Source organism: Rhinocladiella mackenziei (genome assembly GCF_000835555.1).
Source record: "Rhinocladiella mackenziei CBS 650.93 unplaced genomic scaffold supercont1.9, whole genome shotgun sequence".
In the NCBI taxonomy this organism is placed as follows: Eukaryota; Fungi; Ascomycota; class Eurotiomycetes; order Chaetothyriales; family Herpotrichiellaceae; genus Rhinocladiella; species Rhinocladiella mackenziei.
The window spans coordinates 526,979-552,064 of NW_013550596.1; the positions used below are offsets into that span (position 1 = coordinate 526,979).

At 50.3% G+C, this 25,086-nt stretch overlaps 9 protein-coding genes across 9 annotated transcripts; 5 read left to right on the forward strand and 4 right to left on the reverse strand.

Annotated features, from left to right (window-relative positions):
• Positions 1–309: 309 nt before the first annotated feature.
• Positions 310–1,146, forward strand: Z518_10397 (uncharacterized protein; the record flags this gene model as incomplete). Its single annotated transcript, XM_013411940.1, has 1 exon — positions 310–1,146. The coding sequence occupies one exon, from the start codon at positions 310–312 to the stop codon at positions 1,144–1,146; it is 837 nt and encodes a 278-aa protein (XP_013267394.1).
• A 2,945-nt stretch (positions 1,147–4,091) lies between these two features.
• On the reverse strand, positions 4,092–5,805 carry Z518_10398 (uncharacterized protein; the record flags this gene model as incomplete). The annotated part of the gene is made up of 3 exons (XM_013411941.1): positions 4,092–4,226; positions 4,280–5,042; positions 5,096–5,805. 3 exons carry the CDS (start codon positions 5,803–5,805, stop codon positions 4,092–4,094), a joined length of 1,608 nt encoding a protein of 535 aa, XP_013267395.1.
• Positions 5,806–7,770: 1,965 nt separating this feature from the next.
• On the reverse strand, positions 7,771–9,894 carry Z518_10399 (uncharacterized protein; the record flags this gene model as incomplete). Its single annotated transcript, XM_013411942.1, has 1 exon — positions 7,771–9,894. One exon carries the CDS (start codon positions 9,892–9,894, stop codon positions 7,771–7,773), a length of 2,124 nt encoding a protein of 707 aa, XP_013267396.1.
• Positions 9,895–12,196: 2,302 nt separating this feature from the next.
• Z518_10400 (uncharacterized protein) lies at positions 12,197–13,246 on the reverse strand (the record flags this gene model as incomplete). The annotated part of the gene is made up of 1 exon (XM_013411943.1): positions 12,197–13,246. The coding sequence occupies one exon, from the start codon at positions 13,244–13,246 to the stop codon at positions 12,197–12,199; it is 1,050 nt and encodes a 349-aa protein (XP_013267397.1).
• A 593-nt stretch (positions 13,247–13,839) lies between these two features.
• Z518_10401 (uncharacterized protein) lies at positions 13,840–14,325 on the forward strand (the record flags this gene model as incomplete). The annotated part of the gene is made up of 1 exon (XM_013411944.1): positions 13,840–14,325. One exon carries the CDS (start codon positions 13,840–13,842, stop codon positions 14,323–14,325), a length of 486 nt encoding a protein of 161 aa, XP_013267398.1.
• A 443-nt stretch (positions 14,326–14,768) lies between these two features.
• Positions 14,769–15,671, reverse strand: Z518_10402 (40S ribosomal protein S2; the record flags this gene model as incomplete). The annotated part of the gene is made up of 2 exons (XM_013411945.1): positions 14,769–15,284; positions 15,402–15,671. The coding sequence occupies 2 exons, from the start codon at positions 15,669–15,671 to the stop codon at positions 14,769–14,771; spliced, it is 786 nt and encodes a 261-aa protein (XP_013267399.1).
• A 425-nt stretch (positions 15,672–16,096) lies between these two features.
• On the forward strand, positions 16,097–16,766 carry Z518_10403 (uncharacterized protein; the record flags this gene model as incomplete). The annotated part of the gene is made up of 4 exons (XM_013411946.1): positions 16,097–16,107; positions 16,164–16,218; positions 16,264–16,369; positions 16,420–16,766. The coding sequence occupies 4 exons, from the start codon at positions 16,097–16,099 to the stop codon at positions 16,764–16,766; spliced, it is 519 nt and encodes a 172-aa protein (XP_013267400.1).
• A 511-nt stretch (positions 16,767–17,277) lies between these two features.
• Z518_10404 (uncharacterized protein) lies at positions 17,278–18,058 on the forward strand (the record flags this gene model as incomplete). Its single annotated transcript, XM_013411947.1, has 3 exons — positions 17,278–17,427; positions 17,479–17,574; positions 17,624–18,058. 3 exons carry the CDS (start codon positions 17,278–17,280, stop codon positions 18,056–18,058), a joined length of 681 nt encoding a protein of 226 aa, XP_013267401.1.
• Positions 18,059–19,494: 1,436 nt separating this feature from the next.
• Positions 19,495–21,898, forward strand: Z518_10405 (uncharacterized protein; the record flags this gene model as incomplete). Its single annotated transcript, XM_013411948.1, has 4 exons — positions 19,495–19,936; positions 19,995–20,344; positions 20,413–20,527; positions 20,580–21,898. The coding sequence occupies 4 exons, from the start codon at positions 19,495–19,497 to the stop codon at positions 21,896–21,898; spliced, it is 2,226 nt and encodes a 741-aa protein (XP_013267402.1).
• Between the last annotated feature and the right edge of the window lie 3,188 nt (positions 21,899–25,086).

The following is a 25,086-nucleotide window of genomic DNA, read 5'->3' on the forward strand; positions in this document are numbered from 1 at the left end:
AAGAATACTGGGCTGAATCCCCTGCCACCGCCGATATGAACTTATCGTGATAAGAGATAACGATCACATCGTAACCCCTCTCTCCCGTAGACAAACAAATATCTTCATTGAAACGGTTCTACATCCGACATCCAAACAGACACTTATACACTCCTTTATTCCCTCTTGTACTTTGAATCGCCTCCGATCTGTCCAGAGCATCCATCATACCAGACATTCAACGGAGTGCAAGTTTCATTCATTTAACCCTATCTTTCGCAAATTATTCCGAATTCCTAGTACCGGTCTCGCAAATTCGCAGCTACCAAGATGGCAAATGAACACTCCCACCCCGTACGCATCTTAATAATCAACCCCAACGCATCGACACACATGACCGACGCACTGAAACCCGTCGTTGACGCCCTAGGCTACCCATCAGCGGAATACACCTACTTCACCTCCCCTTCCCCAGGGATCCCGAGCATCAACTCGCCCTCCGATGCCGCAACGAGTGCGGAAATCTGCCTCCCGGCCCTCATTCCCCTGCTGGCCCACCACGACGCCTTCCTCGTCGCCTGCTACAGCGAACACCCTCTCGTGCCTCTCCTGAAACGCGAATGCGCAGCTCTGACTGGGTCCGCGACGAGTGGCACCCAGTGTCAAAGCGCACGGAAACATGTCACAGGTATCTTCGAAGCAAGCATTTTAAGTTGCCTCTCACTCCTGACCGAGAAGGAGGATGGGTTTGGGATCGTTTCCACGGGGAAAGTTTGGGAAGAGGCGCTGCCGAGTGCGGTGGAGTCGTTTTTAGGGATTCCTTCTCCAGGTGTGAGCGTGGGTGCGAGTCCAGCTGGGCGATTCCACGGCTGCGAAACAACAGGACTCAATGCGAGCGAATTACATGATCTACCCACAGAGGAAGTGAGGGAAAAAATGATGGATGCAACGAAACGGCTGCTCGGACGTGGTGCCCCAGTGGAGGGTTCAGGATCCAAGGTCAAGGCAATCTGTCTCGGCTGTGCAGGTATGGTCGGGCTCGAGGAGGCGGTGCGTTCTGCGTGTGGAGAAGAACTCGGCCCCGACGCAGGCAAGGAGGTTCATATCGTCGACGGGGTCAAGGCTGGTGTGGGTGTCTTGTATGGGCTTGCCAAGGGCGGGTTTTGAAATACTGACGACAGTCGATGATTGGGTATGTTTGCCATGTCAAAAGAAGAGAAACCCAAAAAAGAAAGAAAGAAAGAGGAATTGAGGTATTAATCTCGATGTCAGAGACGAGGATCGTGACGGGAAGTGCTTGAAGTATGCCCCGTTACGTACGAAGCGCATGGAAAAGAAACGGGCGCTAAGGCGATACAACGCCGAACAGCATTCAAGCATGCCACCACGTCCACATGACACGAAACAACGAAAGAATCGGTCAGATCTACAGAAGAGCGATATGAGATAACCGGGGAAGTGTCATCAGATCGACTGAGATGGAAACACCTGCAAAATGTGAAATCAGACGAACTGCAAGAATTGAAATCAAGCGCGAGGAACGGATATTTAAGCGGCTTGAAAGATACCACGTATGGTGGTATGTAATCTCTCGGGGTGGAAATTGGATAACCAGAAGATATCCAGATTTGTCCTGGATGGACAAGGAGGCAAAAGAATTAGAAGAAACAGACTTTCGATTGGGCTCTCAGTACGAAAAACCCAGTATTTGACGAGGATGGTAGCCATGACGAAGAGACCGATCAGGCAATAATTACGTTCAATGTATTCCTATACCACTGGCTCTATTTTCACATGTGGCTGGGATTTGAACGTCTGGAGAAAGTCATCAAGTCTATTCCGCAAAGTCTCTGGTAAGCAGTTCCACACAATACAGAACAAGTCATATGTACTTCTGATCCAGCTCACGTCGATATCATCAATAATCCACGTCCACATCAATCTTCACACCGCTACATCAACATCCACATACTTCTGGTGTAGCTTTGACCGCCTTGACACACGAGTTGATCCGCTTTTGATCTCGTTGGCTGAAAGAAACATAAGAGGTAAGATCACTCCATCTCACATCCAAGAGTACAACTCCCCCGTCACCTGACACGCCCTCCTCCCTGGGTGTGCTAGTGACTGATATCTCGTCAATGTTGGCATCCCTATTCCCATATAATTGAAGCACGATTCTCGACCACAGAAGCTTCTGCTCGATCTCTCGTAAATATTTTTCGGTTTTGCGAGACCGGGGTCGAGGGAGGATGGACGGCTTCGACGCCATAAAAAGGGTGGCAACCGAGCAGGAAGACTCATATTCTCTGTCGGTGATGAAGGGGAAGGGTGGCATTGACGACGTCAAATTGTCTTTGGTTCTGACTTGACCTCTATTCAACCCGTCAGTTGAACTCATGGTATTTGTCGTAGATGAGCGACACAATCCGCCAGCCTCGTCACTGAATCTGGCTAGTATTTCATGGTTGAGGCGCAATTGCGCCAGTTTCCCTGTGCACATCGTCTACGGAAGATTGGAAAACGTTGCTTCTCCATACTGTAACAAGGCATGCAAAACAGAGCTACGTGGCGGAAAGGTCCGACGAGCCGAATGGAAGTGAGGAGTACCGGTCGAGGGACTCGTACCACTCGGCATGCTTGTTGCGGTTACATGGAAGACTCTGTCTTTAAAGTACTTTCTCAGCCCTTTAGCGGTCAAGTCGTTTGGATCGACGATAATTCTCGATCTGTGAGAGAGGCCCATAAACTGGCGCCCAACAAATCGTGAGCGTGTGATGAGAAGGATGGTTCGATAAGACCTGAATGTAGTTGCACTTTCGTAAAGAGGGTCTTTGAGGATGAGTTTGACAGGAGTGGTTAGGAGGGAAGGATCGACGGCGCTGAGGTGACAGCTAGGATGTTCTTGAATGTGGGAATGAATATGCCCTGGTATGATGAAGTCAGTGGGAGGCTCCTCCCTATAATGCTATGACAAATGAGGGACAATGTCCTGGACTTGACAATCGTTGAACGATAGAAGATGTTTTGGACAAGGTATCTTCCAACAATTTTGAACACGTACCTCGTACATATTCTAGCAACTGTACGTCTTTTCTCCCTGCCCTGTCGTTGATAAGTCGTCCAGAGATGCAATGTCATCAAGATTAATGTCGGAAGCGATTTTCAAGTTCATCTGACTACCCTGTGAGGGAATCAAAATGATGCTGCAGCCCACATCTCTTTCAGGAAATAGATTTGTCGGGACAGAAGAGGCTGTGGATGTCCAAATGGATGATGGAGATGAAGTCAAACTGGGAGAGCAATATGTATCGTCCAGACGATGACTCTGTTGTTCAACATGAGTTTGTATTCAGTATCGAGAGACCATAGATTGGCCTGAGCATTGGTTAATCGTCTTCAATATTTTTCAACATAGCAGACGTGTGTATCATTATTTTCCGTGTATCGTCCTTCAGAGTGATCTTGTACAGCCGTTGGGATTCAGGGTGCGACTTTGCAGGTTGACGAGGAGGCCAGTGAAACAGGCTCGAAGAGGTTCAGGTGTCAGCTGGAGATGCTATGGATAGGATATTGATTGAGTGATGTCCTGCTTGAGGATGATGGCGTCTCGACATCTGGCAGCCGGTTGGGTCGAAGTGGAGAGGATGATTGGGCCATATTCTCAAGTGTGGTTGTTGACAAAGTCGATGAAACGGAGAGATAAACGTCACCCAGATCGCCAAGAAATATTGGTGGGAAGCGACAAGGTCGATATAACGGCAGTAGATCATTTCATAGGCCTGCAATATCAGCCAGATATGTCACAATACAGTGGAGCTTGGACAGAATGAGCAAGAAATCAATCCTCAGAGCAGTATCAGAGCAATATATCGATGTTGCTGCGGATATACTAGTCGTATCAAAAGAGTGACCACGGTCGGCCTTCACACACTAAGGAAAAACAAAAACTCAAGAGCAATTTGTGCAATCTAGGAGGATGATGAGGTTGGTTCGCCGTTGCATGACCTGTTCGCCGTTCGCAATGTAAGAAAAGCAGTCTAGCCACCCATCGCAATTTAATTCCGAAAGGTCTCCGAGACCTGCTCTTCTTGCCATTTGCCCGAACGCGTTTAGAACAACTTATGCTCGAGCGTCATGTCAGATTCAGGTTGAAGGCCGACACATGCACGGAAGATGTTGGTCAGAGCACCACGTTGTTTGGCGAGGGCATTGACCACTGGAGTGCCAGGAGGGGTGAGGGGTGCCTGAGAGATCGCGTTAGCCATATGACTGAGAGCCATTACCGACGACTCCTTACCTTCAACATGTAGCTGAGAATGCTGAGGACACTGTGGAAGCCCTTGTATTCACCAGCAGCCTCGGCCTTCCACTGAATTCGAGTCATCATTTCAGCAACGAGGACCAGGTCAATGATCAGTGGCGAAGCGAGCAATGAGTCCTCGCACACATTGAAGATGCTGATGGTCTGATGACCGCCCATGAAGATCTCGGCATAGTATTCATCCAAGGCACGCTTGTTGTCACCGACAGCCGGCATGTATTTGATGACGACAGTGTGGTCCGGGTGCTCGCCCTTCTTGTACAGGACGGTGTTAGCCGCCACCATGTCGTCGACAACATTAGACTTGGAAATCTCCTTGGAACGGAATTGCTTCTGGGAACTCAAATTCTTTCCGTCATTGTTGCCAAGGTGGTTGTAGCTGGCAATCGAGGTCAACTTGATACCTGCGTTGATGAGGAAATCAACCAATGCAGACTTCATCTTGGTTTGACCCGACTTGAAATCATCACCACCAATGAACGCATGATGCTTCTCGGCAAGTTTGATAGCGCCAGGGACAAAGGTGTTCTGGGGAGAACCATTGATGAACGGAGCGTTCTCGAGAATACAGGCGACGGAAAAGACGGTGGAAGGAGAAACTTCTTCGTGTCCCTCCTCGATAGCCTTCAATAGGTTTTCAGCAGTGTCGTTGACGCCAGGGATGATGTCGGCATAACGTTCAGTATTGGCAGTCCAGAGAACAATGACCTTGTCAAGGTGGTTCTGAGCCTTGAAGTTTCTGCATCGGTGAGCGTTACTCGACAAGAGATCGGTGATACAGGATGGGCGTACCTTATGTCGGTTCGGATCTGTTCCACATGAGCCATGCATGCCTTGTTACCCGGCAGGACATTATCGGCACGATCCTCCTGGTTGGCAGCAATAAAGTCGGGGTAGTAGATACTGGGCAAGGGCTTCATGAGAGCCATTTCTTTGTACACCATGGCTTTCAAAGTGGGTTCGAGAACTTGAGCACGATCCATGGCAGCAGCAATGTTCATGCTGCTGATATCCCAACCACCAATAACCAAATCATTGGGATGAACCATGGGCAAGACGTCATGGAAAGGAATGTTGATCTCCTCACCACTTTCGGTATCAGTTCCGAGTTTGATGGTGGAGCCCATGACGACCGAGCCATAGTAATTGGCAGCCCGAGGTCCTTCACGAGTATCCCAAACCAAGCCACGACGATTGGCAATGATTCCGGCAGTGACGGTGGAGCCATTGTTACCGCCCCATCCCACCAACATCATGCCGACCTTGGGGATCTTGCGGTCGACTTGGAAGTCGTAAGTGGTTTCCTGAGGAGACGCCGTGTATTTGCCATCGGCAGTCTTGGTGACGGCGGTGGTGCGATAAACGTATTTACTCTTGATATGGTCGTCAGTGTAAGTTACGTTGGGCGAGTTGACAGTGAAGAGACCCTTGGTCGATGGTTGAGCCTCGTGAGCGCTATACCCGTTCACGGTACCGACGCCTACTTCCGCGTGAGGTGCCATATTGACTGGAGAAGATTGGCTGAAATCTCTGCCCCCCCTTCTCTCTCTCGCGGCGAAGTGAACGCGGTTCTAATATATGCTTGATTTATCGAGTTTTGGGTGAATCCGATGCTCCTCCAGGAGGGGAAGAGCGTCGGTTACCGTTGAACGGGTGGTGCGACCTGAAGAGATGGATATGTTAGCGATCATACTGAGAGCGGTCTGGAAGAATGAACAAGAGTTGAAAATAGGACCAGCAATATCAGAAAGCTCAGGCGATGGTGGTGTAAAAGAGTCAATCACCGAAGTCGGTCGACGGCATGTCGATCGAAATGGTGCGTGGGAGCGATGACGCCAGGGACAAGCCAGACAGATATGCAGCTGTGTCCATTGTCCAGGGGTGGTATGCAGGTACCAGTACTGGTCTGGTAGAGTGACAGGGGGGAATGGGAAGGAGAGACATAAATTGGAGGTGTTGGTGGGTGGTACTGACGAGGGCAAAAGATTTGAAAACGTCTTGGCGGTTTAGCGGACCACTCGGAAGCGATCCTGCTGGGTTGATGGAAGCTTGGGGAAAAGATCACAGCCGGGCGGTGATCTGGATTGCTTTACGGTCAGATATTCAACGAGAATTGTGGTTGAGAAGGAAGAAAAGGTAGGAGAGAAAGTTGGGGGAGTGGAAGATTATTGTACTTGTGCCAATGTACCAGCCGAGGGCCGCCAGACAGAAAGCGTGGGAGGTCACCAGGCTCTGACTAATGGGAAAGGCTCAGCACCCACAAGTAGCAGATACTAGATAGAAAGACACTACTAATGCAGATAATGGAATTTGATACGAGGTTCGAGGTGCGAGGAAAAAGCCCACAATCACAATCGATAACAGATCATGCCCCTCCTTTCGTTTTGCTGCCTGTCCGCCGCTTTGCCGTTCATGTTTGTATTTGGTTTCCTATATTAAGATCTATCAAATCAGTTGATATCCCGTTTGTCTTCTCTACCATCGTCAGAGTATCTCGTTCATTCGATCCAAGATAGTAAGTACCGTCGTTTCCATCTCAGCCACCTCGTCATCACAAACCGTCAGCATTTCACCCGTCCCATCAGCCTGGACCGCCTTCATCCCATGGTCTTCGCATGTGCATCTAGTCTGCATTTTGACATGCAGAAATGGTAGTCTGCATCCCCATTTTCCCCGTCCCAATGTGCGCATCCGTATCCCTCCGAATCTAGTCTTTATATCCGGCTGAGCCTAGGCGACCAATCTCCCACTCTCCCAACGTCCACTAATCTCTGGTTAAACCGACGGTCACGCGACGTGCGTTCGGTCCAATTTTCAACTTCCGTGGCATGCAAAAAGTCTCACGACGTTCTTAGTTCTCGTCGCATTTCGTCCCCCTGGTCGCAACAGTCGAACTAAGCCTTTAGAAAGTGGAATCTTTTTTTCCGATGGTCACTACTCCCTTCTCTCGGCAGTTGTCCATCGAATCCGGCTGCTCGCTTGACAGATGAAACCATTTAAGACCCCGGATGTCCCATGTGCATGCCGTGTAGCAACTGGCCACCAGGATAGCCAGCACATCAACCGCCGGTCTCAGTCCGGAGAGGATAAGATGTCCTGATTGGCCCGATGGCCTATCGGACAGACCAACATAGAACGTGCTTTTGCGGGCCCAGTTTAGTAATATACACTACGTGTATGTATATGAAATGCGTTCATTCCACCCTGTGGCGAGTTCTGTTGATCCTGCACATGACCTCGCCAAGTCGTCGACTTTCTCCCTTTTGTACATGCGTCAGTGTTGGTGTCAAAAGAGGGGGAAAAAGTCCAACTAAGATCGTTCTTCAAGTCCAAAATCCCAATGTTCGCTTCGTCGTGCACACTGGAAAAATTCGTCCCCAATCCCCACTGGCCCCTAGCCCCAGTTCTACCCACGGGCTCCACAAACATGTCTCCTTATCCATTATATCTCCTCGCTTGTCGTAAATTTATGTCATGTTCACTAGGCTAGTGGTTCTTCGTTCCGGGAAATTCCTGCCCTTCACCAACCCTGGATCACCACTGCTGATATACTCTCGGATCAGTGGACTGGGTCGACTGGGGGCATTGTCGCGAGATTTCGGTAAGTTGGCTTGTCGAAACGCATCTCGTTCGCAGTACACTTGTCCGGACAATTCAAAGTAGTCGTGGTCAAGTCGAACCTTGCAAGTGGTGCATTTCAAACATTCCGGGTGATGCTTCTCCTTGCCCCGGCCCGCTACGTTGGCGGTTTCCATATACAGCCCTTCGATCCCCTTTCCGCACGTAGCACATAGAGAATTCTCCAGTTCGTGGTAATGGTACGCGCAATATGGTTGGTCACTATGCACGTAGAATTCGGCGGTGGGAAATGTGGCCTTGCAGGTGCGACATACAAAGCATTCCTTGTGATACCGGCCGGTCAGCCGACCATCCGCACTCGAAACAGACTTCTGTGCCGCAAGAATGACTCGAGAACAGCCACGACAGACACCCTTGTTCGGCGTGGCCGTTTTGGTCTTGGTGCTTGACGTGGCTGGTTCGGTTTCTTGCACTGGTATCGAACCCGCGTGGGGTTCGTTCGGCACCGGATGAAGAAGAGGTCCAGACAAGTCTTTTGGTCGGGGGATGGTGTCCGGAATGGGCGATAAACGCCCTTGCTGGAAGAGAGGATCCGTTGGCGAGTCAGGTGACAACGCAGGGAGTCGGGGTCTCAATGGTGCGGGGACTTCGACATCAGACGGCTTCACGTCCAGATGTGAACCCCCAGATTTGCTAGCCAGAGAATCCGTTTGAGGAGAACTAGATCTGGAGCTGGCCGTGTGCTCAGAGAAGCCCACCGAGCCATAAGAGGAAGTCGAGTCAATTGATGCCCGTCGAAGAGCTTCGCGAGGTTGAGTGATTGGACGTTCGGGCATGGCTTCTTCGGCTGGGGCAGGAGGTTCCGGTTGCGTCACGATTTCTGGCTGGGACACAGGGACGGGCTTGGAAGCTTCCTCTTCCTCCTCGATAGTGGGTTCAATAACCACCACTGGAGCAGCAGGAGGGGCTGGTGTTAGTCCTTCGAGAGCTTTCAGCGATTCTTCATGACTTGGTAATGGATCAGGCGACCTCCAGGGCGATGTCAAGATTGGAGAAGGTTCTGCTGTGAGGAATGAACGGTCACTGTCGGGACTGAGAATGCTTTGGCCCGCAAATTGATTTTCGAAGACGTCAGGTTCATCACTCAAAGCCTGTCGCACAACCTCACGTCGAGAACTAGCTGATTGTGATCGATGTCGGCCAAAGAATCTTCCCAAACCCTTAGACAGCACGCCGGCCGAGGAAGGCTGTGGTGTCGTTGGCGATCTCATCTTGGTTAACGGAGAAACTTGCCGATCACTGGCAATCGGGGGAGGTCTTTTCGACTTATAAGCTGGCTCAGTTTCTGCTCTGGGCCGGTCGTCGATATTCGGCGAATGACTCCGCATTGAGTCATTGGTATTAGGTGGTTTAAATCTGTTGGCTTCAGTGTCGCCAAAATTAAACGCGCGAAGGCTGTGATCGATTGGAATGTCTTTGTGGAGGACAGGCTCGGTGCGTGTCCTCAAGATTTGGGAGGAAGGAACATTATCACCTGCAGATTCGTCTGTTTTGGGCAGTGGAATTGACGATTGGCTTTCAGGGGCTGCTTGAGCCTGGGCCGATTTGTCGATACTCGGTTGACGGCTGTCACTGTTCTTGACCGATGATTGCCCTTCGCTGCTGGCAGGGGTTGACGGTCGAGACTGCTTGTGACTTTGATGTTTTTCGTGCGGCATTTGGGCCAAATTATTCGATGATCCTGCTCTTGTAAATGGAAAGGGCCTACCATCTGGTCGCGGAGGCCTTTGGGCATCCCGAGATCTAGACCTTTTGGTGTCACTTCGTTGGGTGGCAGCTCTCTCTCGTCGTTTCGTGGTCGGTGCTCTCGAAGGCATTGGGAATGGAGGAAAGGCGCAGTCAAGATTGGTGAGTTCTGGAGACGGTGGTCGGCGAGGCCCAGGTCCTGATCCCTTGCGAACGGCCGGCCATGGAGACTTGGGTCCGATCGTGGCGCTCACGGGAGATACCATAGAGCTATGTCCACTGCTAGCAGGTGTGAGTTCACCATGGAAAACAGGTGGTCGGACTAAAATGGCTTGTCAATGTCGACTTTATCAGATAGAATACCTGTCAACCTACAGGCCGCGGCAGCGTCAATTTTGGGCAAGAGCGGACGTTGCGATCGTATATTCCTCAGGTTATTGGCTGAATCTGTTCGAGGGAGAGGGGAAGGCAGGTTCGAAACTGTTTATGTCAGTTTGTCGCGATGTTCCGCCAAAATGGTGATTCGCCAAATACCTGGCATCGAGGATGCACATTGATGGTCGGCCATGGCGGCCATCCCAACATCCTCGCCACAGCCCGGGCATTTGATGACAGGTATGCTTGCATTCCTGGCCGGAAGATCCATCCTCCCTTCCCAAATCCCTTCGGGTAATCAATATTCCTTCTTTCACAACCTTGGTATTCTAGCAAAGACATCTAAAATCGAGTCGCCATACGAAGTCCCTGTTGAGACCGTGATTGGGGTCCGTGGTTGGAAGATAAAGTTGGCAGGTCCTGTAGCTAGACTTTAATCGATATGAATGTGACAGGACATGACTTCGTTAACGACAAAGCGGTCACAGGGCTAGAAGCAGATAGGAAAACTTGGTCAGCAAGACAAGGGCATGTTAAAGTGCAGTTGAACAGACGAAATGACCGAGCCATTGGCAGCAACCGAGACAAAGTCTGGTAGGCGCCGGAGATAATCTGCAAATGGATATGCATTCGCAGACGGGAGCAAAATGTTTGGCCGGGGTAAGAGATGAGGCTTTGAACGGGTTCGAGGCTAGGCCTCAGGTGGGGTTTGTTTGAATTGCGGTGATTGAGGACCGGCGTCGATCAAGGGCTTGTCAAGCTCATTAGCCGCGATATTGAACAGGGGGCATGATTCTATCAGGCCAGTAAGATTTGCTGGGAATGATAAGGGAGCACATGCCCATTGACAGACTGATGTTCCGTAGATTGACATCGGTCAGTCTCGGGAGACAATCCTTGAAGGAGGTAAATGTGCGAAGTGCCTCGGACAAACCATGAAGACAGTTGCGCCATTGCCGTGTTGCCCTGTTGTTTCAGGTGTTCGGCAACGAGATGAAATTTTTCCACTTCATTTCCAGGTTATAATGAGAGGTTGGATTGCGAGCACACGACGATGGTCCTGTGACAAAGGGTTGGTCGAGGAGAAGGCGAGAAGGTAATGCGCGTCGTCAATTCGAGGGCCAGCCCCGGTGATCGGACTAGATCCGGATGCGGACTAGATCGCAGCCACGGGAAGCCACATTGGACATGGGGACTGGCCAGGGACTCGGATTTCAGAAGGGAAAAAAGGAGGCTGATTTGACTGCGTTCGTTGCCGCCCAGATGGGATTGGCCCTGTGTGAAAATGAGAAAAGCAGCCGGGGCCAACAAGGGGTAGATTTACCAGGCCTCAATCACCTAATTGGTCTAGCAATGGCGCTGCCCAGTCCAGCCTGGATCCTGAGTTGGGGACAATTTTCTCCAGACGAGACGAAATTCAGTCTCCATAATTTCCACTTGGGAGAATTTTCCAGAGAATTGACTGAAGGGAAGAAAAGATAGCTGAGACGATGTTCGGAGTAAGAGTGGTCTCTTAGCCTGCTAGTAGACTGAAAATCTCTGATACTCTGATACTTCTGTTGCGGGCACTCCAGCAAAGAGAGAACGTACCAACCAGGCTCGTGAGGTTCCAGGCTATCCACTTCAACTAAAAGATGCCCTAAAACAGCAAATCACACTACGCACATGCTAAAATTCCACCAGTCCTTATTGCGTACAACACTAAGCGGCGCGCGCCTGCATCTGGCAAGGTGCACATCTAGCTGACTTAACGTTGTACCTGCGCTTAGTCCTCCACACCCCTGATTGCTCACTTCCGTCCTTTCATCTTCGATTCATTACTGGTCAAGTTCATATCGCATCTGTCTAGCTGAATGGGTCGCTTCATTTCATTTCATTTCCTCTCCTTTGGCGAGGTTGCTTGGGAGAAAACATCTCAAATACTCCCTCGACCACCTTGATATTTCAACAGAAATTATTATTCCAAAGCGATTCGCAACAAGCTTGACCGCCAGATTCTTTCGCGGAGCACGATGGACTCGGTTGTATTCCGTATGCAAGTAAGGAATAACCAAGTCACGAATGGCGTCTGCTACTGCAACACTGTCGACACTTCCCCCTTCTCATGGATCGGTCCAGCCGGCCAACTTCAACTCGAGTCGGTGAAGAATCAGGGCGCCCAGAAAGGTCCGTCTCGTCTCGTCTGTTCAGAGTTCACGGCAGTTGCTTTTCCCACTCCACCACCTCTGGCATCGTGATACCTCCAATCTTCACCTTACCCAAATCGGCCTCATATCCTTCCTCAATATCCGGATAAGGCCCTCTCGGCGTGATAGCCTTGGGGTTAATGTCATAGTGGCTCTTGGTATAGTTCTCCTTGATGTGCCGGAAGTCGGTTGTCTCCCTGAATCTGTTGACGTTCCAGTACAAATTCTTCAACCAATTGTTGAGCTGAGGATAATCGTGCCGAATCGTGCCCAGATTGCACTTGAAGTGCTGCACATACACGGTGTCGAAACGGATCAGCGTCGCGTACGCTCTGATATCTAGCTCGGTGAGCTCCTGACCCAGAATATATGGACCGCCGTTCTCTGCCACCATCTTCTCCAGTTTATTCAATGCGCCGAAGACAGGTAACACGTTCTTGTCATATGTTTCCTGGGAGCCCGCGAATCCCGCCTTGTATACCCCCGTGTTCAAATCCCTTTGCATCCAGGTACTCACTTCATCAATCTTCTGTCTCAAATGCTCCGGATACAATGTCACCTGTGCATACGCCTCGGGTAGTATTGTATTGAACCCTGTTTGCAGAATTCGCATTATCTCGGCGCTCTCGTTATTTACGATCGTCTCAGTCTGGCGATCCCACAGCACCGGTACGCTGTACCGCCCTTTATATTGTGGATCAGCCTTGAAATAGATTTCATGCAGGCACTTGCTGCCGAAGAGGTGATCCACCGTTGCCCCGGGATATTCGTCATCTGAGCGGGGGAACTGCCAGCCTGGCCACCCTCGCTCGTCACCCTTGGGGTAGGGCTTCACCACGGAAATGTCAATCAGTTCCGTTAGTCCTTTTAGATGTCGCACGAGGTTCGCTCGATGCGCAAAAGGGCAGAACAATCCGATGTACATGTGATATCGACCCCGTTGTGGAGGGAATGGTCCATCCGGCGTGATCTTCCCATGCCATGATTGAGCGGTGCCCGCGAGATGTTCAGTAACCGTGCTGGGATTCGGACGTCCTGGTTCAGCGTTTGAAGTCATTGGTGAAGGGTTGTCTGTTCTGCCAGAAGAGTAAAAAGTGTCTTGCAGTGAGTCAGTATTTCCTCCCGAGCATATCTGATGCTTTTGGAGACGAGAGTGTCAAAAGTCGACCTATTTGTATCATTATGAGAACGAGGGCGCGACAATTCCGTTGCTGACGTCAAAGGTTTTACCACTGGTGTTTGTCTTGTCGAATGATTGTTGTTAGGTACGCAGCTACCCGGTGACATACAAGCAAATATAGTTATTATAATAGAGTCTCCGTGTATATTAATTAGTTCGTCGCTGCAGTCTTGAAAGCTAGGAATCAGAAACTCAAAGCCACTGCGTATTCAGAGCAAGTACATGTATGGACATCCGTGTCGAGGGAACAGAACCGTAAGCTAGCCTAATCAGGTGCCTGAGGCTACCCCGGATTTATCATGCATAAACTCGCAAATTTCCTCAATGGGCAGACGGGCGTCTTTCGCGTGCGTCGAGTTCGGTTCCACTCGATGAATTCAAGTTCCTCATGAAAGTATCCGCTTCCATTGCTATCCCACAGCACCTTGTACCATTGTCTCCTCAACCACCAATCCATGCATAGACGAACAATGATATCGAGAGGGCCCGCCCGGCTTCTTCAAAGGACGGCAACCTCAGCCTCGCCCCGTTCACGACGAATAATTCCCCTTCGCCACGCCGCCATTAGTCCTCGATCCATCACGAGCTCATTAATACCACTCGATGCACGACGGTGGGGTCCCTCGCGACAAATCGCTTCCTTCCACACATCTTTGTCGCCCAGAGCCCAGTCACCCACTGCGGACGCACTGATGGAGAATCTGAACGACCTGTACGCCACGGCGAAGGACGAGTTTGAAATCGCGGCCGAAGAAACCGAGAAGAAAACGGTATATGCCGCTGATGATCGGCAGGCGGCACAGGATGCATTGAAGATGCTGCAGGAGGCCTTTGAGAAGGCCGTCAAGGAGAGTGATCCCGAAGTGGGTAAGGAGATTCAAAGTCGGGTTGGACAGAGGATACGGGAGTTGGCGAATGCCGTTAAAGCAATGGAGGAGATGGCTATAGAGGACTAGACGTCGTTCTGATATCGTCAAGAGCTGGGGTCAATGGGATATCGCGCGGGCTGGGGCTCAATGCTCGACCAAGCATGGATGCAATCGGTCTGAGAGGGCTCTGTCCTTTGTCAGAAGAAGACAGCTCAGCTGTATTTACATGAAAATATACGCCCGATGGCTTCGGATCATTGGCGCTAGATGCTTTCACACTGGTTTCCCAGATGTACAACGGTACCAGGTCATCATCACGTTACAAATGAGCATATGGAGAGAATGTAATGGGGGGGAAAGAGAAAAATAGAATGGTCAAGGCCGATTTGAATCATGGAATTCTCTCAACCAACAGACGTTATCGTTTTCGTCCATACGCCTTGCCACAACAGTTTTGTTTGATTTTTTTCCTCACTTGCTGAGAAATGCAACTTTGACTAGTCCCCATTTCTATCAAGTCGTCTCTCTGTCTAGTATCGCTTGCCTTCTCTCAACACGTCACCATATTCCTCCAAAGGACTTCTGATGAGTTTGGTCTCCTTCCATAGGTTGGGTGTCAAGAAACCGTACGAGTTGCTGACCGCCACGAAAGTTGCCTTCAATGTGTTCTCCAACGTCTTCGTGCTCCCGGAAGACGCAGTGTATGCGTCTTGCACACCAGCCAACTGTAACAATCTCTTGACAGCGGGGGACGCGACAAGACCAGTTCCTCGAGGGGCAGGGATCAATCGCACCGTGACGGAACCGCATTTGCCGGACTCCTTGGTAGGCAAGGAGTGTGGTTCACCAAGGTTGGTACCCCAATAGCCTCGTCGGATGGGAAGGACGGAGAGTTTGGCGATGATGATGGCGGCGCGGATGGCCGTGGCCACTTCTTTGGATGTCTTGATGCCGAGACCGACGTGGCCTTCGCTGTCGCCGATGACCACGATAGCCTTGAATCGGGTCCGTTGACCGGCGCGAGTTTGCTTCTGGACAGGCTTGATCTGGGAGTTTAGTATATTAGTCTCTAGCTCTTCAAATATCTTCTGTTCCCCAAGAGATCCGTATCAATGTCACCCCGGGGAGGAGGGGAAGGGGGGATTTTTTTTATTTTTTCTCACTTTCATCACCTCATCCTTGAGCTTGGGTAAAAACCAGTCGACAATCTGGTATTCCTTGATGGGCAGAGAGTGCAGATAGATTTGTTCCATGCTCTGGATCTTGCCAGCCTTGACGAGTCGTCCCAACTTGGTAACCGGTTGCCATTCCTTCTCCTCAGACTTCGCACCACCACGTCGAGGTCCTCGTCGTCCTCGACCACGATCTCCCCGGCCTCGATCTCCACGACCTCGATCGCCAAATCCTCCACGTCCACGAGGAGCGTCAGCCATATTGTTGGTCTTTGGTCCTGAAATTGAATTGATAAGGTGCGCTTCCTGGTTTGCGAATTGGTAATGCTCAATATCCCAGCGACAGCGCAGCCTGCGCTTCTAGTTTGAGCGAAATCTCTGCCAAGACTTGCGAATAATGTGCCCTAACGCTAAGACTGATAGGGAAATTTCCAGCGCAGCTCGGAAGGAGAAGGTTTAGCGAGGGGTTTTGCTGGCGGCCGCCTATCAGGAACAGGTATTCGAGCCGTCTCTCTGATGGCGCAGTAACGAATTGAGATATCCCTGGTTTTTCTCGTCATCGGTAACCTCTGTCGGCTTCAAAGGCATTTTGGGGGGAGAAATTCAAGTGGACTGTACATTACTATGTCGCCCTCCATAGACTAACAGAAGAGTCTGGGTAATTCACAAGGAGCAGGAAAGGCAAAATGTTGAACTGGTACGTATGGACTGGGTCAACCTTTTTTATATGATAACGCGAGCTTATTCATTTAGGTATCAAGCCAAGCTGGCAAAGCGGCCACTCCTGACACAAGTTGTCACTACAGCGGTATGTCTTTCCTCTTCGTCTCCCAGCACATATTGACCTGATCAGGTCCTCTTCGGTGCGGGTGATACACTGGCGCAGCAAGCTGTCGAACGGAAAGGTTTGAGAAACCACGATGTCGCACGAACGGGACGAATGGTCTTGTATGGCGGGTGTAAGTTGAACCGACACAGGATATTGAAAGCAGATGCTGACTTTGGACAGGCGTTTTTGGACCGGCAGCCACCAAATGGTACTCGTTTCTGCAGAAAAACATCAACCTTCAATCACATAACGCAACCATTGCAGCCCGAGTGTTGGCCGATCAAACTGTATTTGTATCAGCACATTTGTTCCTCTTTCTTTCCAGTATGTCGATAATGGAGGGCAGTGATCCCCAGGAAAAGCTTGAAAATAGTTATATGTCAGGTCTCAAGGCCAATTGGGTCCTGTGGCCGGCGGTTCAGGCTGTGAACTTTAAGTTGGTACCATTGGAGCATCGAGTACTGGTCGTGAATGTTGTCAGCTTGGGCTGGAATTGTTTCTTGAGTTACTTGAACAGCTCCAAGTAAGGGTGCACCACCGCATGTCTACTGCATAAATATGCCTGGGTGAGACGGGAGGTAGCAATAGAGGAAACGGCATAGACCCTTCATCATCTCATTTTTGAAGCAACTCAAGTAATTTTCAATGCATCTTTATGGATTCGCCGGTGCAGAGTCGAATAATTGAATAAGTTTTGCCCTGCCGAAAAGAAGCCGCGGGCTTTGGTGGTCTCTCGAAGCTAAACTGTTTTTGGCATCTCAAAAATCGAATTTCGACAATCTTTCCACCTTCCAAACTCCATGCTGCCGATATATTGTGCCTGTATTTTCGTGTTTGAATACACGGAATTGATCTACTGAGCGGCAATCCGTTTTTGACCATCAGCTTTAGCGCAATATCGCGTTTGTCATAAGGAGCGCGGCGATTTCTTTTCTTTGCCACAACCGCCCACCTTAAACCGCCAATTCTTTCTCTTCTGATTTCAACGTACACAAACTTCCACGGGTTTAATCCGGTTTCATCACTTTCCTTTCCATCATGGCGGAAGTCGAGATCGCTCAGCCGGTCCATGGCCCTATCTCCAACGAGAACGCCGCCCCCTCTTCATCTGATGAAATCAAGACCGTCTTCCATGATGTGAACAATTTCAACGTCAAGCATCCTTTGCTGAATACCTGGAGTCTTTGGGTGGGTACCGTCCAATGATCGGAATACAATTGTGACTAATTGGACGACAAGTTCACCAAGCCGCCGTCATCCAAAGGCGACAACTGGAACGACCTCCTCAAGGAGGTGATTACCTTTGATACTGTCGAGGAATTCTGGGGAATCTATGTAAGGCTTTGATGAAAGTGACCGTTGCACAGGATCTAACTGTTTGCAGAACAACATTACTGCCTGCTCCGACCTCAGCCTCAAATCAGACTACCATCTATTCAAGAAAGGAGTTCGTCCCGAATGGGAAGATCCTCAGAACAAACATGGCGGCAAATGGTCATATCAATTCAAGGAAAAAAAGATGATCAATATTGATGAACTCTGGCTTCACACTCAATTGGCGGCCATCGGGGAGACTCTTGAAGATGAGGGAGACAACGAGATCATGGGCGTGGTCGTGAATGTCAGAAAGAGTTTCTACCGAATTGGATTGTGGACTCGCACCACTGGAAAGGGCGGTGGAAGGGACACATTGATGAAGATTGGCCAACGATTCAAGGACGTCCTTCAGATTGGTCCAAATGACGTACTTGAATTCTCGGGTCACACCGATGCAGCACATGCCGGCAGCACCAGAGCGAAGGCCAAATATGCTGTTTGAGAAAGGTCAGAGGTAGTTATTGCGTGCGGAAGGGTTCGACTCATGCCCTGTTTATTGCTACTGGCGTTGCACTGGGCTGGAACGGGTTTGAATGGCGTTTATCATGGGGATGAAAAGCAGTCTCGCATGAGAAAGGGATACCCGGCACTTTATTGATGACTAGCATAGCGAGGTCGGACAACTGGAGGAGAGTCCACCAGGAACATGATTCTGATATTCAATCGTTCTTTCCCCACTGTTACTGGTTCCCATAGCCGACGACGTCGACCAATCCGGCGATGGCCTTGGAGGCATCGACCCTGGAACAGGGACTCTTGAGCTGGATAAGTTCTCGTATAAATATGTGGTTCGACCTGGTGGACATACGGTTGACTCTTTTGGTCGAACCAATAATGTTTCGGCGCGCATGCCCGTTCGTTGAGTGGCGATTAAAAGTCAACGATTCCAATGTCTACTTAAGACTTGCCGATTCCTGTAGCTGTCTCTTTCTCTTCTTTCTCGTCACCTGGATGATGGCCCTGTATTCGGCTGCCCGTGTCTCTTGAACGTCGACACTGTCATTCTTGAAGACCAATCGTATCTGTCTTCCAGTTTGCCGTACACCCAGTTCGTCGGCAGACATCCCATCTAACAACCATCCGGCATCATGGAAGGACGTCGCTGCATGCGAACAGTCCACGATGGCACCACTTGGCCCACTTGACTAGGCCGGCTGCCACCGAACCGTGTTTGTTCGTCGGCCACCATCGGCAGAGAAAACAACCAGTCTAACATTTTAGACCTTTACGCTTCTCGGGCTAGGGGTGGTCAGCACGCAATTTGGGTGGTAGATATCCTGACCGGTGAATGAGGCTGCATATCAAGCCGTCGACTTAGTCCTCATGCAAGTTCCTTCGCTTCCTGAAACCCGATTGGGATGCTCACCCATACTATGCTCATCGCCCGCAAGTCGATGCTCAGCTGTTCTCTAGAATTCAACAACTGTTAGAGATCATGACTCGCTTTCAACGGACGAACACGTTACCTCATCTTGAACCACCCCCCTCCCCGCCCAGGTGATTGATGCATTGTACAATCTTCCAATGGCATCCGGCACTGTGAAGCGAGCACAGCCGATGCGTCGTCCTCCTTGCTTTTTTCTAGTCGCATGTGCCCAATCTCTCCATGGGAACTTGCGGCTTGCGGCTCCTGAATCGTGTTCATAAACCCTTTCTCGGGACGCCTTGTTGCCCTACCCCCCCTCCTTTTCTTTCTACCATTTCGTTTCCCTGTCCACATCGCCCTCTTAGGGCTGGTAATTTGATTATCTGCATTTCAGGCAACTTTCTGCCTTCGGGCGACGACTGGGGGGAATTTGACCCAGAAATCGACTGGATTGACTGGGGATCGACCTGACTGGTCGCTGCTCAGCCTCAGCCTCATTCTCATTTGGCGGAATGGGGCGGCGCCCTCGTGAGAGTGGCCACCTTCAAGGCAAATTCCCTCTTCGAAACGTAGCTCCCAATCAGCGTGGGCTATCCTCTTCTCAGCCTCAGTACCCTCTACCGTCCCAGGTACCGTATCTCCACGGTGTTCATCGACAGGATTGGTTACCACATTTGGCCATCCCTCCAGCCCAACATTGGTTCGAACAGACAACAGATGCTCTCAGTCCCGTAAGTAACCGGTCAACACTCTCTCCCGAGAGCGCTGCTGCCAGCAGCTATACCGCTGGTTTGGGACATGCTCGAAATCTGTCTCCGGAGGCTGATACTCCAACGAGTTCAACTGTCTCGATATATCGCCCCGTCCGCCATACAGATCGTGTGAATGGGAGGTCCTGGCAACCACCAAACTTTACTTCTGAATATACGACAGACCCGGATCATCAGATGACAGGTTGGATAGGACTGAAATCGAGAAGAGAAAGATGATACTTACTAACACATTAATGCAGAGGATGTCGTTGGCATCGATGTCCGTGCCCCCTACGTTGAAACGCAACGATATCTTCGAATCCCTCAATTTATTTCTCAAAGGGGTCCATCACCGAGCAGTTATCAAAGATACCCGTGCAGTAACGAACCATGGAATCCGTATCCGTTTCGACACGAAGATCTTTCCTCCAATACGGTCACCACTCCTCCCTCTGCCATGGACATGGATGTGCATCCATCATCATCATCACCAATCAGCCGTGAAAGAGGAGGTGGAAGAACAGGGCCTCTGTCCCAAACCGCAAGACAACAAGCTAGTGATGTTCGACGGATGGGAGCATGCCTTCGTTGCACAATCATGAGGGAAAAGGTAAAGATCAAGGGGATGTTTGTTGCTTTATCTCGCGACCGATCGGCTGACATGTCACCCATCAAAAGTGTGACCTCAATGTTCCCTGCCAAACATGCTCGACCAAAGACCGACGGAAATTCCCCAAGAACTGTATCCGTGCCCATTTCAACTGGGATGGATGTAAATCAATCCTCTTCCCGGGTCAGACTTGTCATCTCCCACCTATCGTGCCATTTTTTGCTGATAATTACAGATGAATTGACCTATCGCCTCCAACAAGACAAGCTGTTCCAATACCTCTCCAACTCATCTTTTACCATGTCAGATCGACCCAACTTCAAGATTCCCTTGGACATGAACATTGGGCTACCCCTATATGTTATGGTCAAAGAATTTTACCCCCTTGACCTCGCCCCGGAAATCCGCCACGCATACCGTGCCATCGAGAACGCCAATGGCGTCAAATCCTACGGCAAACACCGAACCTGGAGCCCCCCGATCATCATGTTCGTCAAGGACGGCGATCTGCCTCGCCAAGTCAATCTTCTCCGGCAACAACTCAAACAGCTCTTCGAACAAGTGCTAGATGATCCCACCCGTTTCGAAAACTGGACAATGGAATACTACCAGGAAAAGGAAGAGGATTTCCAAACAACCATCCTCGGCTTGATCGGGAAATATTACCGAAAGGACATCGACGAGCACGCCGTCCTCAAGACCTCGTTAAGCCTCCTCTGGTTCGAATATTTGCTGCTCAACAAATTCACGGTCCCCCCCCATGCTATCCCTCAACTCGAAGCAAACCTTGAATCGCGCCGTCCTCCAGGAGCGCACCGCGACGTCACAGTGGTGCCCGAAACTATCAATCGCTTCCTCAAAGCCACGGTGCTCCCGCTCGCCGTCGACGCCGCCAAGAAACTCACTGAGACCCTGCACGACATGCTCTTCAAAATGGCCGTCAGCCAGAAACTGACGACTGCACGCACCGATCTCGCCTTGTGCATGGCATTTATCCTTATGATGTTCCTGGGCAGAGCGCAATTGGCGTTGCGCCTCCTGGCGGATTCCCCATCTAACGAGACAGGCATGGAATACACGTCCGACCAAGCAGACAGGAGGATTCAAGAGATGGAAGAAGCCATCGGCGAGTACTTGGTGTCGTTTCACAAATATACGTTGAGCCGAAAGCCGACTGCCTCTTCCTCGTCTTCCTCATCCTCCAAACCTACCGGCGCTGTCGAAGAGCAGCGAAACGCCGAGTCGTCTTCGGACTTTGAGCTTCACGCCCGGAAATTCGACCTGGTAGGTCGTCTTCGCCGGGAGATCGAGGAGGACTATGGTAAGCAACTACCACAATATTCTTACCATCAACTTCACGCGTCTGCCTCTGTCAACCAAAAGTTTTTGAACAACTCAGCAGCTGATAACCAAGTTGTTTTTCCTGCAGCTGACGAAAGACCGACCCGGCCCGAAGAGTGTGATGTGAGCCTGTTAGACTTGCAGACTTTCCGATACATGAATGTCAGGAGACTTTGTTGGAAGTTGTTTCAAAATGTGGAACGTGATAGATAGGACACGACGATAATCTGGGACGTACAACTCGAAGTACGAAATTCCGAATTCAGGATGCGAACTTGCGTGATGACGACAAGAATACCCCGCACGTTTTGCGTGATCGGGGGGAATCGATATTCTTGAGATAAAACCTTTTTTCTTGGCCAGGTCGACAACCGACTGGTTCGGGAGTTCTGTGGAATGAAAAGACGAGAAGACGTTTTGGTGTTGTGTCAATATTTGATTGGTAAAAATGGAATGCCCGGTTCCTTGATCTTGGTGCTGCATTCATGCCCAACCCAAGCGCCTGTGCGTGAGAGATAATAGTAGATAAGTAGTATAGTAATGTGATCGTCCTTCATTTGCTCGTGAAGGACGTATAAAAGATAAAAGTGCTGTCTGTCCCTTTGCTCGTTTGCTAATGTTGAAAGAAGTCCCAATTGATTCCTGAACCTAATCCTAAGGACCGCCACCTTGGTCATAAAAAACTCTATCGTCTATTGTATGCTGATACAGTGTTGTGCAAATCAATGGGAAATTCACAGGTGGCCCATCTATCCAGAAATCCTGATACAATAAGAAACTCGCTGTTGATGTGGTGATACAGGTGGTGAAAAGTCGCCCAAGTCGCCTAAGTTGCCTGATGGGGAACCACTTTGACAATTGCCAAAGGGCACGAAAATCCCCCCCTGAAGAAAATCAACGTCAGTAAACAAATATTCCTTTTTCTCCGTCTGGACAAAAACATACCCCTCTTCTCTATCCCTTTCTCCTTCTTCTGTTCTTCCGCCATCATCGTCATCGGCCCCCGCGGTGCCATGCTATTCATTCGTTAGTTATTGTTGGTGGGCATACAACAAGAAGGTGTTTAACTTACGTCCTTGTGGACGAGGTGGTGGTGGAGGCGTTGGCCGTGGCGGCCGGCTGGTCAATAACATTGTCTGTTTTGAGGTCGCCATCAAGGTCGAAGTGCGATGGCACGTTGAGGCGGTGGTAGTGTTGTGTTTGGCGGATTGAAAGGCAACCATGATTGTTCGTGTGTCGGAGAGGAGATGATGTTTTGTTTTATACTGGTGACTGAAGAGGCACCTTGGGCTGTTTGAGAGAAGAATGAAGGATGACGGATAAGGACTCTATGGAACCTTTATGAAAATATGACAGTATGGAACGACGATTGAAGGTGGGTGGAGTCCGAGAAGTCAAAGGACAGGGAGCAGCAACGGCGGCAAGCAACGCCACACTTTGCGGTCTTATTGGGATGAAGTGAGGCAAGAAGGCGAGTTTCAAGCTCGGTAATCTCTGGGACGAATCATGAAGGATGGGTATGGGGAAAAATACCTGTCACGGAAAGTTCCTCTGTCTCAGAGAAAGGCGACAACTTGAAGCTCTCGTTTGGGGAATCCCTGGGAAGGCGGGACCATGTGGCGATGACCAAAAGGCTCCCTCTCCTCAAGGCAACAACCTTGCACGTGAGTATCTTGGACCGGGATGAATTCTACGAGACCTAAAACGTTGGGAAGTGAAGCGACAAGATGACTGGAGAAGCAGAAGATCCGGGTTCTTCAACGGTACAAGTAAACCTGTCGGTGGGCTGTGAACAGTTGAAAAGGACCTCTCCGCCACAAACACTTTTTCGGTCGAATCAGGCAAACAGGGGACGGTGGCTGAAAAGACCTAATCAGCTTGAGGCCGGTCTTCTGCTTCATCAAGAGGAGTTCACGTTGAAGACAGAGGACCTGATAGGACGGTCAAACTCCGGCCGGATACAAAGAAGGCTTGCGGGTGATGGTCATAAAACAAAATACAGTTAGAAGAGGCCGAAACCATGAGAAAGGAGACCAAAAATATTACGCCAGACGACCCCAAAAACTCGCGTTAAAGTGCTAGAATCGATTGGATGAGTCAAAAGGGAAAATGGCGGTGGTGAAAATGGTGGAAACCCCAAAGGGCCCAATGGAGGAATGGGGGCAGAAATTCCAAAGGGAGCCGGGAAAACAAGGGGGACTTTGCTGCACAGCTGAGCGATCAAACGGGCTATGAAAATTGGATCAGGGAGGACCTGCTGCGCCATGCTTTGACCAGCGTATGTGTGTTGTCCAGCAAACCGAAAGGCTGAAAAGGCTGAAAATTTCAGGAAACGAAATTGACGAAACGAGAAGACACGAGAAGAATCCAACACGTTCTGAGTCAACACCGATCAGCAACAAACATTGGACGAAAGAGCTGGTGCTTCCAAGACGCAATCAGTCAGCACAGCCTGCCGAGATGGGGGAATTAGGGGGGGGGGGTAAAAAAGGCAACCGGTAATTTTTACTCATGCGTGCTGCTAGGCAGACTTAGAGGCTCGCCCAGGTCGCAAGGCAGCCTGAGGGTCCTCCCCGGCCCTAATCATTTTGTGGGCACCCCAGCGATGGGTGGGTGGGTTTTGCGCAACCTTCCAGAAAGGCGCTAGAAGGTTAGGAATTGTAGGCTTGACGCTGGCCCTAGAGGTGGGCGGTGGGGGCACTTGGCTGGCCGGAATCGCGCATTTGGAGCCCAAAGTTTTAAGCTCAGTGCAGAGTTTGGCGACCTCTGCGACCCTGGGGGCTGACTTGGACAAAAGAAATTGCACCCAAACGACCAAGAAGCCCTCCACGGAATCGTCACTGATAATGGACAAGGAAAGCAGATGGGTAACAGAGGAAAAGTAGTGTGAAGGGGGGGACCGTTTAGCTCAGAAATGACGCGCATTAGGGCATAATTACGTCTCCGAATCACTCGAAAAGGGCCCCGATGCAACTCGAATCATTCCCAAAAAATATCGGAAAATGGCCCCAATGAAACCGCAAAGGGCGTCAGATCGGGTCGCCGGTCGGTCGCGTTCCTGACCCTAGTCTTGACCCTGGGAGACGGAAGTGGTGGAAGACAGATCCGTGGTAGATTTTCGTTTCATGGCTGACTGGCAATTGGAGAGGAGTGGTCAGATGATGGAGGAACTAGAGTGAGTTGTCGAAGGAATGATATGCATGGGACTTATTCCGTTCAATCAACCGGCCCAAGGGATGGTGGTATTCTTCTCCCGGCTGGTAAATTTAGGAGTATCACGATTGAGAAGGAGGGGCTGTCAGGACTGACCGTTACTGTAGGGGGGACGATGGACAATGAGCCCAGTGGGTGGGCGAGGACAAAGACCAGGGTATACCTTGTGGGCATATGGATGGAGGGAT